Raw genomic sequence first — 17328 nt, 5'->3', positions numbered from 1 at the left:
AAAACGACCCAAAGATACTTTTAACATGGTGTGATATTGTCCGTTTTGGATCAAGCCCGCACAATATTTTTCAAAATGCCTCACACCATTAAGAGTATCTAACTCCTTATATTAACTTATTTTATTTTTTTACTTTTCATGTGGGACTTTGTCCCACACTCCAACAATATATATGGATAGGGTAAAGCTTGGAGGAAAATAACCAAGTCCAAACAAACCTGAAAAAGGAGTTCTTGTCGGACAGAGGCTGCAGGCGCGCCACTCTCTATATCACGGCTGGTTTGGCCGCGTTGCTTGGCGTCTCGCGCATGTTCTCGCGGCTCTTCCTCAACTCTACTTTCAAGTATTCCTACATCCAAAAACACATAATTAAGCTCAAAACATCGTACGAAATGCTCAATATAACACTAAATTGTAATGCACATAATACTATGAAACATGTAATTCTAGCCGGACATCAATATCACATGGATCAAAATTCAATTTATCAATATTTAAGAGATGAGCAGTTACTGATAATTGTTCCTAAGTTTAAGAATGACAAACATTTTACTAGAGGAACATGTCAAAGTTTCGATGACATGTAGCTTTGCCACGCTGTCTGACTGATTCAGTCAAAAAAGATAAAAAAGAAAGCGATACACGACATTAAACTTGTTTCAATTAAGGGAGCAATCGACTACAGCCAAAACATGTAAATTAAAGTGGGGTAAGCATCAAATGCTTTTTCTAATGCATTTGAACAAATATTAGTGGAACACACTCGAACAAGAGTCCAATCAACCAGTTCTCCTCAAGTGGAAAAGGCAGCTAATTGAAGAACTAATTCCAATTTTTAGTACACGTATTCATTCCACAAGTATCTAGTACAAAAATAGATAAAGTAATAGGAGCAAAGGAAAAGCCAGTGAACTAAACTAAAAAATGTAAAAAATAATTATTAGGAACGTTACAACCAAAATTTAGTTGTTAAAATTGTTACACCATTACCTTTAATTTTACCGACATCATTTACGCGATTTACCAGACCTTACCCCTCCCCGGTCTCCCCCTCCACCCACCCCAAAGAAAAATATATAAAAGAAATAAAGAATAACTAATGAACAATCAAGCATAATTGGAGTCAATATGAATATCAAGAAAAACAAAATATGGAAAATTACATTACAGGTTCTATTTCGTCAACCATTTATCATTATGAAGTCACCGTCACGCAAATCAGCGGCTCCTTTTCACCAAGGACTGGAGTTTCTAAGCATCCTGTGCACGTGAGCACCTGTGCTCTCATGGCTTCGTAATCCCAGTTGGTGGTCCCTACCACATACAACATCAACCCAGCACAACATACCTGGGCCGAAAGTAATCCAATCCAAAGCCCAACAAAGCCCATTCCCATCCAGAAACTAAGCCCAACAGCCACTGGCGTACCCACAAGATAGAATGCTCCAAGATTGACATGAGCCGCCGTTGACGGCCGGGCAGTCCCCCGAACAACGCCACACCCGACTGTTTGCGGGTAGTTTCCGAGTTCGCACAACCCCAAAATTGGCAATGCAGCCGATGTCAACCGTAAAATATTAACATCGGCTGTAAACATTTTAGCCCATATACTTGTCATTGATGTAGCAAAAAACATAGCCAATAAGCTCATCAGGCCCGCCAGACACATGGACACCATGGCTGATACCCGAGCCCTATCGGGCCGATTAGCTCCTAGCTCATTACCCACCCGAGTGGACACCGCAAACCCGAGAGAAGAGGGGAACACATAGAGTAACGACGTCGTCTGGATCAACACACCCATGGATGCAACAGTAGCCTTAGGGTCCACTAGTAATCCACACAAAATTATCATAATCTCGTACCACCACCACTCTAGACATACCGAAACACAACTTGGCGCGGCTAATCGAATGAGTGGCTTCCACCCAGTCAGGCACTCAAAGCTCGGGTTCGTCCAAGCCGGCTTGTGCAACCTGCTAATCCTGATATACAAAACAAGCGCCACGAGTGCCGCCGCATTTGATGTAGCAGAGGCAGCCGCAACGCCAGCCACACCGAGCCGAAGCCGAAAAGTGAACAAATAATTGATGGGCAAATGTAGAATGGTTCCGGCTAAGGAAGACAACGTGAGTGGATGTGTAATTCCTTGAGCACGAAGGTAAATGCGAATAGGGTGGAAAAAAGAATTAGTGATAAGATCAGGGAGTGAAAAAATAAGATAGGTATGAGCCAAACTAGTGACGCTGGGTTCTTGATGTAAATAAAGGAGAATGTTGGAAATGTTGAGCCAAAGGAATGTGAGGGGCAAAGAACAACAGAGAAGGAAAATGACAGACCTTTGTAAAGTTAAAGAGAGAAGGTTAGGACGTTGAGCACCAAAAGCTTGAGAACAAAGAGGCTCCATTCCAAGAGCTAAACCAGAGAGCACAGAATAGCCTGTAATATTAGCAAATGCAATGGCTAAAGAGCCAGCGGCTAATTCAGTATCACCAAGATGGCCAAGAAAAAGCATTGAAAGAACGGAACGACAGTAAAGAATAAGGGCAGTGAGTGCTATAGGGAATGCTAGGTTGAAAAGACCTCTGCTTTCATGGAGGATTTGTGATGGAGTTGGGAGAAAAGTGAAGTTGGCAGATTTTTCTTGGATCTGTTTGGGATTTTGTTGGGGTTCTAAGGTGGTTGGTAGTGATAGTAGATCGAGATACAAATTTGTTTCTTGTGATTTTTTATCAATCACAAGAGTATTTGGATTACACATAGTGGTCCAAAAACCAAATACAAATAAATGGATTTGTGAGTTTTTCTTTGTTTCTAAGTTTTGATCTTGAGGAGGGGATACTCTCACGGAGAGCACTCTGCAATCGTAAGTATCTCCAACCGGATTGGTTTGGTTTTAGGGAATGTAGAGAGATTGGACAAATATATACTACTCCATTAGTGAAGAGGTTGAGGTGACATTTTTTTCTTTTTGTTTTATAATATATCTACAGCCTTTATATAGTGCTATAATTTTGAATTTTTTTTTCCTTTTATAATTGTTCATTTTTAAAATTATATTAAATTTCGTTGGGATTTACTTATTTGTATGTGGAGTACTGTCAGAGCTTATATTTCCAATATGTGTATTGAGTGTGGGTTATTTTTTCTCTTTTACGAGAGAGATTATTGTTTCTGGTGAGTTCTCCTTGGATGACACTTCCAAAGTCCCCAGTCCAAGTAGTCCATGCATGGGGCACCTTCATTTTAATGATTAAAAAGACCAAAATTACTGCAACCATGGTCTTGTTTTTTTTCCCCCACAAGATTGTGATTAAGTTCCAATGACACATTGATATATACTTGACTCTTGAGGGCAACAAACTCTTTTTCCAAGTGGATTTTAATCTTGTGTTATCCAAGGCAATTTAAGGCCCTTTTAATTGCATTGTTGATCATAGAATTATAATTTAAGTGATAATCTAAAATAAAGTAATATCAAAATAACAAATCAAATTTAATTAAGTTTCCTAATACACATTTATGTGACAGATTTATATTTGTTATTTTAACTCTTCTGCGAATCCGGTTCATTATTTCAAATTTTTCAAGTAATTAAATTTCTTAATTACTTTGTACTTAAGTTAATTTGGTACAGCTATTGACACGTTAAGAATCCATCTGGTTATATTCTAAATTTATTTAATCCTAGTGTAGTTATTCCAATGAGAGTTTGTAGTAATTTAGCAAGAAAACAAATCATACTAGGCTCAACATAGAATAAAGAATGTTATGTCAGCTGTAATGGAATTTATGTAGTTAATTAACTAAACTTGGCGCTGTTCGTTGCATTGTGTTCTTTAATATCGTTTGAGAAAAGGATGTTTAACATCAACATCTTCACAATTAATCGGTGAATTTGACAATTGTCAACGACATAATAGTTTTGTTCAATATTACTTAATACTTAAAAAGTCAAGTTATTTTTTGTTTTGTGTTAAGAATATGTTAAATGTCATTAGAATGTCGAGATGCTTCCAACTGAATTATGATTAGTCGTATTAAAAAAACGTAGTTGTACATTCAGTTATAGAATTAGTTGTTGGATTATATAATGTAGCTGAAGCAATTCCAGTATCGAAGTTATGTGTAAATTAAATAACTAGCACATACGGAGTTTATACGGGTTACCTTTCAAAGCGTGAACAAAGCAGGTCTATTTTGTTAGCCTCCAGTTCCAGAGCAACTCAATCAAAATGTCACCACCAGCATGATCACGATCTCTACGCGTTCTACAGTCTTCTACTATGTTACCTAAATAATATCCTGAAATAAGGCTGGCAAGTGGGCCGATCCGGGACCGCGGGCCAAACGGGCCAAACGGCTAAATGGGCCAGGACCGTTTGGTCCAGTTTTAGCCGGCCTGGTCCGGTCTCGTGGACCAGTCCTATGATTTGGGCCCGTCAGGCCCGGGACCGTTTGGCCCGCCAGGGCCCGGGATCGGCCTGGTCCCTTAGCGGGCCTAGCGGGCCCAACAGCTATTTTTTTTAAAAAAACCGTTGGGCTATCAAAAATAGCCGTTGGCTATTTATGAAATAGCCATTTAACCCCTCAATTTTGTTTTAATCCCAAACTTTTTATAATTACACTTTTTCCCTATTTTCAATTATAAATACCCCATCATTATTTCATTTTTTCTTACAAAATCATAAATCTCTCTCTAATTTACTTCTATAATTGCTACTATTGCTTACTTTATTGTTACAATTTGTGAAACAATTGTGAAGTTGGTGAATTGAAGTCTTCAACAATAATCAATTTCCAACAAGTTGTTCGTCAATTCGGTAAACTCGTTCCAACTCTTAAGTTTTAATATTATAATTTTCTTTGTTTTATTTACTTTGCTTGATTAATTAAGATGGCTTATTCCTTAAAAAATATGTTTAGTAAAAATAAGGGAAAATCGAAGAGTGGTGAATCTAGTGGCCAATATGTTCCTCCTCCACTTCCCCCGGCTCCCCGACCCAAACATGTTACCCGTCCTACACCTCCTATTCTTGATAGCGATAATAGTTTATTACAATTTACCGAGAGTTAATTTTTCCATAATATTGCACCCGGTGAATAATTAAACCATGAATATATGAATGCTCTTTATGGTAATCCAACTATTGATGAAAATGATGATGAAGAAATAGATTTTGATGAAACGCAACCGGATGATGATACACCCACTAGTCCTGCTCCTGAAGTTAACCCAACTAATAATAATCTAGATGATCCCCCGTCTGACCCTCCTATTAGTGCCCCTACTTTTTCTAGACAACCTCCTAAACGGGCAGAAACATCTCTTGTTTGGCAGTTTTTTACTCAACTAAGAGAAAAAAATAGGGCTAAGTGTAAAACTTGTGGCAAAGAGTTAGTTTTTCAATATGTTGGAAGTCGGGGGAGGGGGGACCTCAAGATAAAGCTAGATATTTTCGTATGAAAGCTTTGGCTGAGGGGACAAGTGCACCTAGTCAGGCTGACCTTAGTACCGGGTCAAATCAATTTCAACCGGGAATTAACACTGTTACCGGTGGTATTTTATATTATGATCCAAAAAAAGATCGGGAAGAATTGGCAAAAATGATCACTGTTATGTGCTTACCCTATAGTTTTCCTTCTAACCCCCACTTTGTGCATTATATTAGAAAAATTTATAATCCTACTTATAAAGGTTTTCCTCGCACAACCGTAAAGAGTAATATTTATAAATATAAACATGAATATGAATAATATTTGTGCTATTTATTTACTCATATAAATTGTCGTCTTGCTATTACAACTGATATTGGTAAAAGTAGTAATGACTGTGATTACCTTACTGTTACCAGTCATTGGATTGATGAGCATTGGATAATGCAAAAGCGCATTATTGCTTATAGAATAATTAATTCACGTCACACAGAGCAGTTTATTTCTAGCACGATTGCGGATATTTGTAGATATTTTTGTATTAGTGATAAAATAATGTCAGTTTCAATGGATAATGCTACTAGTAACACAAATGTTGTAGCCTTGCTTACCGCTATACTAAGTCCTGTATTTAGTAATATTTTTCATGTTAGATATATTTGTCATATTTACCATTTAATTGTGGGTGATGGTATGCGAATTTTAAATGTTGAAATTGAAAAGGTTAAAATGGCTCTTAATTGGCTTTTTTATTCAAACCGTAGAAGTAGACTTAGAGAATATTTTAAAAGATACGATGATTTTGGCCTAAGAGAAAGAAAGGTTCCTAAACCTTGTCCAACTAGATGAAATTACATGTATGAAAGTTTAGTTATTGCATATGAATATAGAAACCCCATAAACTCAATGTTTAATGCTCATGTAAGTGATGATGATGAGCACCTTACAAATGCAGATTGGGCTAATGTTAAAATGCTTGTAGATTTTTTAGAAAAATTTTATATTGCTACAAATGAATTTTTTGGGCAATATTATCCTACTATTTCTAACTGTTTAGTTTATATTGCAGAACTTGCAAATTTGTTTGATCATTTTTCAGAGGGTGGGGAAATTTATCAACTTGCTATTGATTCCATGAGAAAAAAGTTTAAAAAATATTTTTTCCCTATTCCCCCTATTTATGGTATTGCTGCATTGTTAAATCCTACTATGAAATTAGGAGGTCCTCAATTTTGGTATGAAACTGTTTATAATGGTTTAGCACTTGAAGATGAGGAGTTGTCTAAACTTCCGAATGCAATAGCCTCAATTAAAATAAATATTCAGTCAAGCAAGACTTCAACTCGGTGATTATAGAGCGTCTATGAGGGAGAGCTTGGAAAAATCAGTACTTTTCAGAGATTGGATCCATTCGGAAAGAAGAAATTTTGGACTTGCTGAATCACAACCAGAGGTAGACGAAGCTTACGAAGAAATGCTAGCTGAACTTGCGGAGGATGATGCTTCGCCTGGAAGCGGTGATGAGCAAGCTTCATTTCCGCCACCACCAACGGAAATTCCTCCGGACCTTGAAGGATTTATGAAATTTGTAAGAGATACCATGTAAATTAATATGTAACTTGTATTTTGGCACATCTTGATTAGTTTCTTTTTCTTCTCAATGGTGGTATTAGCACCTTGTTGTGCTCATTCCATAGGAGAGGAAGACTAAGAAAGATATTACCATGATTTTTAATGCTATAATAAAAATATAACGCATTGATTTGAATATCTCTTTACAATATTTTTGTTCTTTTATATATCTTAAGCTATAATATAGTATAATATAGTATAGTATAGTATAGTGTATATATATATATATATATATATATATATATATATATGATATATAAGCTATATTCGATATACATATATATATATATATAAGCCTATATATATACTATCGAATACGGCTTATATAGTATAGTATAGTATAGTATAGTATAGTATATACTATATATACAACTTAAGATATAGAAACTATATTCGATATACTATATATACATCTTAAGATATACTATATATACTATACTATATATACATCTTAAGATATACTATATATATATATATATAGTAGATATACATGTAGATATACATGTATATCTACTATATATATATATAGTATATCTTAAGATGTATATATAGTATATACATGTATATCTACATGTATATATACATGTATATCTACTATATATATATATATATATATATAGTATATCTTAAGATGTATATATAGTATATAAATCAAATATACCTTATATATCTTAATATATATATATATATATATATATATATATATCGAATATATCGAATATAGCTTATATATCTTAAGTTGTATATATAGTATATACTATACTATACTATAATATATATACATCTTACTATATATATTATATATATCTTAAGATGTATACTATCGAATATGACTTATATACTATGTATATATAGTATAGTGTGTGTATATATAAGATGTATATATAGTATAGTGTGTGTGTATATATATATATATATATATATATATATATATATATATATATCGAATATATCGAATATAGCTTATATATCTTAAGTTGTATATATAGTATATACTATACTATACTATAATATATATACATCTTACTATATATATTATATATATCTTAAGATGTATACTATCGAATATGACTTATATACTATGTATATATAGTATAGTGTGTGTATATGTAAGATGTATATATAGTATAGTGTGTGTGTGTATATATATATATACATATATACATATATATATGTATATATGTATATGTGTATATATATATATATATATATATATATATATATATATATATATATATATCTTAAGATGTATATATAGTATATCTTAAGATGTATATATAGTATATAAATCGAATATAGCTTATATATCTTAAGATGTATATATATATTATAGTATAGTATAGTATACATATAAGCTTATATATATATATATATATATCGAATATATCGAATATAGCTTATATATCTTAAGTTGTATATATAGTATACACTATACTATACTATAATATATATACATCTTACTATATATATATATTATATATATATCTTAAGATGTATACTATCGAATATGACTTATATACTATGTATATATAGTAAAGTGTGTGTATATATAAGATGTATATATAGTATAGTGTATGTGTGTGTATATATATATATATATATATATATATATATATATATATATATATATATATATATATATATATATCTTAAGATGTATATATAGTATATCTTAAGATGTATACTATCGAATATGACTTATATACTATGTATATATAGTATAGTGTGTGTGTGTATATATATATATATATCTTAAGATGTATATATAGTATATAAATCGAATATAGCTTATATATCTTAAGATATATATATAGTATAGTATAATATATATATATATATATATATATATATATATATATATATATATATATATATATATGTATATATAATATAGTATATCGAATATACTATGTATATACAGTATAGTGTGTGTATATATATATCTTAAGATGTATATATATACTATAATATACTATATATATACTATAATATATATACATAGTTTATAAGTCATATTCAATAGTATACATCTTAAGATATACTATATATACATCTTACTATATATATATATAGCTTATATATCTTAAGATGTATATATATCTTAAGATCTACTATACTATACTATATATATATATAGTATATATATATATATATATATATATATATATATATATATATATATATATATATATAGTATATCTTAAGATGTATATATAGTATATTTTAAGATGTATACTATGTATATATAATATAGTATATATATATTTTAAGATATATATATATATATATATATAGTATATAAATCGAATATAGCTTATATATCTTTATTACTATTTTGTTTCTCTAACTTCAATAAAAAAAAATTAAAAATACAAAGTTTCTATTGGGCCCGTTTAGGTCCGTTTCGGCCCGTTTAGGCCCGGGACTGGCCCACTAAACCCGGGACCGTTAGTTCGTGGTCCCGGTCCCGAGCCGGTTCCTGCAATAAGTCCGCGAAGCCCGGGACGTTTTAGGACCGGACCGTATAGGACCGGCCCACTAGACCGGGCCCGCGAAGCCCACTTAGGACCGGGCCCGGCCCACTTGCCACCCATATCCTGAAAGAACAAAAAAATATCAAATTTTCGGCTAGGCACATGGAGGAAAAGCCCAAGTATATATAGACACGTTTTTATGGTCAGAACCCTTTTCCAAGACGTGTTGGGTAATCTCTTACACCAAGAAAAGAATTTCCTATAATTTAGGCACAATAGAGATCAAGGAATTTAATTAATAAGGCTTCATCCTATTATGGAATTAATTTTGAATTTTTAAAATTAATATCTACCATAATAAATTATAAATTAATCTACTAAAAATTCATAATTGCACTCCTTAGTTCAATCTCAAAATTCTTCCTTAAAACCTTATGTAACTCTTCGTGTTAAGATTCAGATATCGATCAATCAAATTAAATTACGGACAATTTAATCTATTGATTAGTTCCTTTAGATTTTTGCTAATTAACTTATTTCATGTGTCGGATACAAAATTCATCGGCAGAGTTTACACATTAAAACTTATAAGAATTTCATAAAGGAGTATCATCAATCTCAAAACCGAGACATGGATTCTATCAACTAGTTATCACTTTGCCAATGTATATTATTATTGTCCAATTTACTAGGTTTGTTGATCCACGAAAGAATCTGTCACGATCCATATATTCACCTAGTCGTGATGACACCTAACCCAGTTCTAGGCAAGTTTAACATAGAATAAGGTAACTCGAGTGAAAGATCAATAACAACAAGAATGAAATAACTAAATTCTGTACAACTTCCCAAGGACTGGTATTACAAGTTACGAGCAACTACGAATAAGATTATAATTTCAGTTTGAGGAAAGATACATCATCTGTTTGAAATATATATAAACAGAATTGTAAATCCTAAACTATCGCAAATAAATGGTAGCTTGTATCTGGAGTGATCATATGTGTTCAATGTTAGGCCCGCGAACTCTGTAGCTTTCCCTCGCTGAATATCTGCACGCAAGGTGTAGAAGTTTTGTATTAGTACAACCGACTCCATATATTCAATAAGTATCTTGACTAACCTTGGTGAAGTTGTGGCGAGATATTTTAGTTAGAATATACTCACTAATATAACATGTTCAGTTAGATTTGAAGTAGAAACAATACTAGAAATAGCAGAGAAGAGTGCAAGAACAAATATATGAAGCAGTAAATAATTACTAAAAGAAATCATGGTCAGTTTTCTCAATATTACAACCCATCCTTTTCTTAAAACGGTAACCACCAAACAACATAGTAAATCTACGAATCTTTATAGTATGAGGAATGTGTTCAATATATCAAGTCAAATGGCACGACAACACCCTTCGTGCATTTATCTCATCCTAACCAAATATATGAATGTATGTCAAATTAATTGGCACGGCAATACCCTTCGTGCATTTATCTCATCCTCACCAAGCATATTTATAACAGTACCAACCAGGTAAAAGAAATGCCAATGACAATAACAGCGAAGTGAAAAATATACAGGTAGCAATATCGAACAAGGCAATGCATACGGTCAACGCTAATAGACAGAGTGGAAAGCATAAAAGTAATGTTAGCAATTAAGGTAGGAGAACATAAATTTCACTATCAAACAAAGTAGAAGGTTTAGATTAGAGCATAACGAACGAAGAAAAGAATAGGTGTAAATATAACAAATAAGACATAAAACATGATTTTGACCAGATAAACAGATAAAAAGCGTGGATAGAACAATAACAATTTAGGTAGGAGGCAAAGACGTGACATCAATAACAAGTCACATAGAAAGTATAGGTGCAGCAATGACAACTTGGAACAAAAACATAAATGTATATGCAATGACACGACATCGCCCTGCATGCTTTACACTCTTCCGCACATGATAATATATACGCAATAGCACGACATCAGTCTTCGTGCTTTAAACTCTTCCTCACCAAGCATATGTATATCAATGACAGGCAAGGTGAGAAGCATGGATATCATCAAGAAGAGTGGTTAAGCAAATACACCACGGGAATATCAATCACAACTCTCAAACTAATAAATAATTCAATAAACATCAAGAACCTATTGTTCAAGTATCTTGACAAAGCTCAAACATGTTTTTCAACATAAGTATGAAACCCAAGTACCTCAGAATTACGGTCATAGATATGTATTTTGTGATTTGGTATAGTGTTGACCGAATTTAGCATATCAACAGTTTCACAAAGAGGCCGTCAAATTTAATCTAGTTATGACAAGCTGAATCATGGTTTCTAGTATTGAAATTCATATTTATATTATTATAGAATTCGAATAAACCATGAGGCGAGAAAATCACATAGTCCTACAAGGCACAAAAAATCGTATAATCTACTCCGAGCATGGATAACCCCGACACAAGTATATACGCTCGTCATCTCGCATATACATCATCCCCGTATGTAGCAAATAATATTATTTTATTAGAAAAAATTCTTCCAACAAAGCTAGGATAGACACTTATCTCAAGTAAGCTAAATCAACAATCTAAGAAGTCCTTCCCGCGCAAATCAACCTCCGAATGGATCAAATTTAGCTAAAATAACTTAATATCATAAATAAAAGTCATAGGAAATGATTCAAATAATAAAGCTTAGATCTTTAACTAAAATAAAAAAGTCAACCTAGGGCTCGCACCACGAAACCCAACAAAACTCACAAATTTTGAATATCCATTTTATTACGAGTCAAACCATACCAATTTCATCCAATTCCGACCTCAAATCGGCCTTCAAATTATCAATTTATGATTTAGAAAAGTTTTTATTAAAATTCCCAATTTCTTCAATTCAATTCATCAATCAATCGCTAAATTCAAGATTGGAATCATGAAATTTAAATAAATCCGAGTCAAAAAATACTTACCCCAATCCAAGTAGTAAAAATTCCCTCCATATCACCCAAAATTGAGCCGCAAAACCTTGGGAGAAAAGGCAACTAAATTTCAAAACAAGTAAAAATGCAGCAACTGTCCCAACCTGAATAAGATCCTATATGATCCCGAAACTCACGTTTTATAAGCCTAACATGATCCTTGTGAGATTACATCCAAGATAGCCTTTTGAATAATCCAATTTGGCCTTAAAATGGGAGAGATATGATGTTTTGAAGTTTTAAAGGAAGTCTGAAAATTTCAGGGACACAAATGGCATTTAAAAAACCAGCAATAATAAAATCTTCATTTTAGCACCCAAAACTCATTCGGAACGAATTTTAAGTACGTGATGGACGAATTTTACATGTATTCCTTTATATGTTTTTAAATTTATTGATTGAATCAGTCATTCCTTTTTTACTTTCGATTTTGCTAATTGATTCTGTCAAATCCATGCTTTGCTAATTTACAGCCTCCAATTTTTTTAAAACCAGAGCACTATTTTTACAAGGATAAATACCTATAGTTCTTTGAGCTTTAGAAGAGGGAGGCATTCACTACGACTCTCACCACTGTTATTCACCACCCCTATAACACTTTTCAGTGAGATACATTCCGAGACAAAGTTTGTTTCTTTTCATTTCACTTGATATAACTACTACCCGAAACCTTTAGAGGTTCTTGTGATTTTTGAAGCCTCGAGGATCAGGTTATCTTTCTTGTTGCTGCTGCTCAAAGTTCATCGTTGCGGTTGTTTGGCTTATTTTTTGTCCAAAACTCTGTTCGCGAGCTATTTATTTGGATTTCTGATTTTCTTATTAATTCGGCACTTCACGAACTGGTTAGTTTTCGTGAACAACACATTATGATTGTTTCGTTTGCTAGTTATTGTTAGAATAGACTAGTCATCTTCTTTAGTCTTCGTCCCTTTTTACTTTCTTTTGCGTGTTATTCGCACTTGGTTATGTTGAATGCCGTGCGGCATTTCTTTGAAATGCATACCAAGTTAAAGCCCATGTATGTCTCTTAACCTCTGTATGTGTACGATCTGTTGTGCTTAAACATATTACCTGCCATAAGCGATTAATCTTTAATTGTCTAGGAGCATATCTATAGGATATTAATCTTTAGATATCATGCCTATAAAAGACTAATCTAGACAACTCACAATCAATAACCTGCAATGTTTGAAGCCTTGTTACAACTATCCTTTGTTTTGATTGATTGATTAAAGAACCTTAGTTAATTTCTAGAGATCCTGCCTTTAGGAATCAATGGAAAATAAAGTCGACAATCTGTTTGTGGCAATATCTATCTAGATGTATGTTTCTAAGGTGCTATTATATGCGTGATTGGCAAATGGCCTAAATTGAATCTTAGAGATCATGCAATTGAGGGTAATAAAATGGAAACCCTGTTTCTATCCAGATATGTGTCGTGTTCGGTACCTCGTGTATCTTTGTTTGGTTTGGGATGACAGTTGGTGTTTATGGGATGTTTAGATCAAGTCTGGAGTTGCCTAGGATGAAAAAATCCAAGAGGTGTCTGACTGAAGATGGGGAGCCTTTAGCCTATCTTAGGCTCGCTTTATATTTCCTTGTGGTCTGTAAAGATATATGAACTACTTTGTAATAGTGAAACGAGGCTACTTGGGATAAGGGGTATTTCATGCTTGTGTGTTATGTGATTACACGCTGTTATTTGCTTTCATTTCTTTTTGAAAACATGTTAACACGTTAAATTGGATAGCTTTTGCATTTGAGCTTTCTGTGGTGTCTTGGTCCTTAGTAACGTTTTCTTACTAGTATGTTGGGCTCACTTTAAAAGATAAAGACTGTCATTTGTCTTTGACCGAAGCTTCTAAGCCTTCACTTTTTTTTCTGTTCCTTTTAATTAATTCAGAACTTCGTTTTAATTTAGCCCAACGTCTGCTTCATATTTTTTACTTCTTTAGATCTAATCACTTCTTTATACGTACGCTTATATCATGAGTATTATTCAAGAAGACTTATCATATTTTAGAGTACACTTGGCCATTTTTTACTATATTAACAATTGCTTAATTAATTCGGAGACCAACATGAGCCCTTACTTGCCTTATGTGTTACTTGTGTAAGTCCCAATGTGCTCCTTTTATGTGACGCTAATAAGAATAGAAATAGAAACCTGAGATTTTTCTTAAGTCTAGAACCATCCCTTTAGAATAGTGTCCAAAGCCTCATGGACTATAGAAAAGGATGGGTAATTTTGAATTAAGACGTGATTTAGAATTGATTAGTGCGCTCTTAGGTTAACAACTTAAAGATAATAATGAGGGTAGCGGACATGATACACAAATTGCCCGAATAGCCATTGCACTTTTGGCTAAAAAAGTCTTAGCAGGCTTTGCACGGGAGTTGATCCATTAGGTGTAAAAATTAGGCTCCCCTTTCACTAAATAATCACGCCATACTCTATTTATTCATATTCATATTCATGTTTATTGCTGGATTAGTTACGCTTTACTTTTTGTATCCAATAGTTTTATACTATTACTTGAATCTGTATTGTTTCTATGTAAAGGTTATTTTTATTAGTGATAAAAACCCGTTTTCGCTTTCGCCCAAATTTCCTCTTACCCCTTAATATATTTTTTAAATGACTATTTTCATACAGTTTTATGTGCGATTCATTTTATACAAAACTTCCTTTCTTTTACCTATTGCTAGAAGTTGTTTTTTCTCCTTTTTCATGCCTATCTCACTTAGGATAATTAATAGACGACTCGCCTCATTTAATATAGATTACTAACTTGCAATTTAGTTTTCATTCATTCCACTTAGTTTAAAATTCGGTCGGGACCCATAGTTGTGGATCTCGAAAAGTGTCTAACACCTTCTCTCCGAAGTAATTTGAGCCTTTACCCGATCTTTGGTGGCGTTGACTAGTTAAAACAGAGTTATTTACAAATAGGTGCCCTAACGCACCCTAAATCGTTAGGTGGCGACACTTCTCTTTTAATGCCTATTCAAAAGAGTTGTCACATGTCGAAACCCGCTTTCACAAGAAAATGGGGCGCGCCAACCAACAATTACAAATACATTATCTAAAATTATCTAAAGCCTTAAAATAACCACGGGAATATCACAACAAAGAATCGAGGCTCAAACCTAATACAATTTCTCTTAAGTTGTTAAATCTTCATTCTTTCAAAAGAGTGTCTGAATCACACTTAAATACTTCGGATTACTTTTAAACTTTACACACAAGATCAATTCAAATATATAGACATATTCAAAGTCTCAGAACACCAATTGGAGTCCAATAACATCAAAGTCAACTCTTGGTCAAACTTATATATTCTTAAGTTCTTCAAATTGCCAACTTTCGAGAAATATAGTCGAATTTTTCTAGGAATCTCCAAAACCAAATCTGAACATACGTAAATCATTATACGAACCTATTGGATAATCAAAACCTGATTCCGAGTCCGTTTACCCAAAAGTCAAACCTTGGTCAACTTTTCCAACTTAAAGCTTCCAAATCGCGAGTCATTCTTCCAAATCAATCCGAACCACTCGAAAACTAAAACCGACCATACACACAAGATATAATACATCATATGAAGCTACTCAAAGTCTCAAACTACCGAACGGAATGCTAAAGCTCAAAACGACCGATCTAGTCATTACATTCTCCCTCACTTAAACATGCAGTCGTCCTCGAACGTGCCAAAAGTCGTTCCAAATTTCAACATCTAGGACTCCTTCTAAGATCCAATTCTCGCATACACACACTGTGTCGATCTCAAGCAGTTGTAACAAATCATAAATATATTCACAATATATAACCACACAATATAGCCAATCGCTCATATGCCTGTAGCAATATCTCTAACCACAATTGTTACCCATTACCAAACCCGGTACTGGTAACAAACCTCATATCAAATAAAACCTTGTTTCAGACCTTCATACTTTGCCAATAATGAAAGAAACATTTAGAAACGCTTAACCACTTACCCAATCAACAAGTCGTGGAGTTCTCTTGTACGACAAAGACCATTGCCAAATTCTAAGCGAAAATATGATATTATTCTTCCAAACATTCCTTACCCCAATACGATAATGCAAATCCCAAGTCCAAAAACCTTGTCTCACCCAATACAAGAATCCCAACCGACAAGTTATACCAAAAGCCACATGGAACTCACACAATGCGGTCTGTACACCAAACAAGCAATAACTCAGATATATCCAAAAATAGAAAGAAAAAAATGTAAGAGGAATATCCAACAAGTACAACTGATATAACAACAAAAGCATAATTTCATGAACTCATCCCACAAAGGGAAAATAAAACACACAAAATAAACACAAAGAAGGGTATCCCACATAACTCTGTTGCGGTGCGCAATTTGATCCCAAATATATCAATCCACATAGGGATACCCATCGAGCCATAATGCCTGTGCTCACTAAGCACATGTGCGTCAATATCAAATACGAAAGAGTGCACAAGTATAACTATGGGGAGGTGAGTAGGCATAATACAATAGGGAAAAAGGGCGAGCACAAATAGGATGCAATAAGAAAATCAACATCATAAGAGCCATCTTGCTCATATATCGCCATGAGGCCTAAATGGGACTACAACATGCGTGCAATAATCAAGTAGCCTCACAACCCGTCATAATATAAGAGAGAAGTATATAACATAGACTAGGGCACGAATAACATCCATCTTCCCGATGATATACCTACGATAATAGTTGCGTAGGAGTAAGCAAACCCGATCTGATATAGAATACCCAGTCTCATTAGGCCTACAATGT

General features: G+C 33.5%; 1 protein-coding gene across 1 annotated transcript; it reads right to left on the bottom strand.

Annotated features, from left to right (window-relative positions):
* Nucleotides 1–1128: 1128 nt before the first annotated feature.
* On the bottom strand, nucleotides 1129–3057 carry LOC104116657 (protein DETOXIFICATION 51-like). The gene has a single exon (XM_018777816.3). It carries the CDS (start codon nucleotides 2759–2761, stop codon nucleotides 1196–1198), a length of 1566 nt encoding a protein of 521 aa, XP_018633332.1. The 5' UTR covers nucleotides 2762–3057; the 3' UTR covers nucleotides 1129–1195.
* Between the last annotated feature and the right edge of the window lie 14271 nt (nucleotides 3058–17328).

This window comes from Nicotiana tomentosiformis, chromosome 5 (genome assembly GCF_000390325.3).
Source record: "Nicotiana tomentosiformis chromosome 5, ASM39032v3, whole genome shotgun sequence".
Classification (NCBI taxonomy): Eukaryota; Viridiplantae; Streptophyta; class Magnoliopsida; order Solanales; family Solanaceae; genus Nicotiana; species Nicotiana tomentosiformis.
The sequence above is the reverse complement of the archived record's forward strand: the minus strand, read 5'-3'. Positions and strand labels throughout refer to the sequence as shown.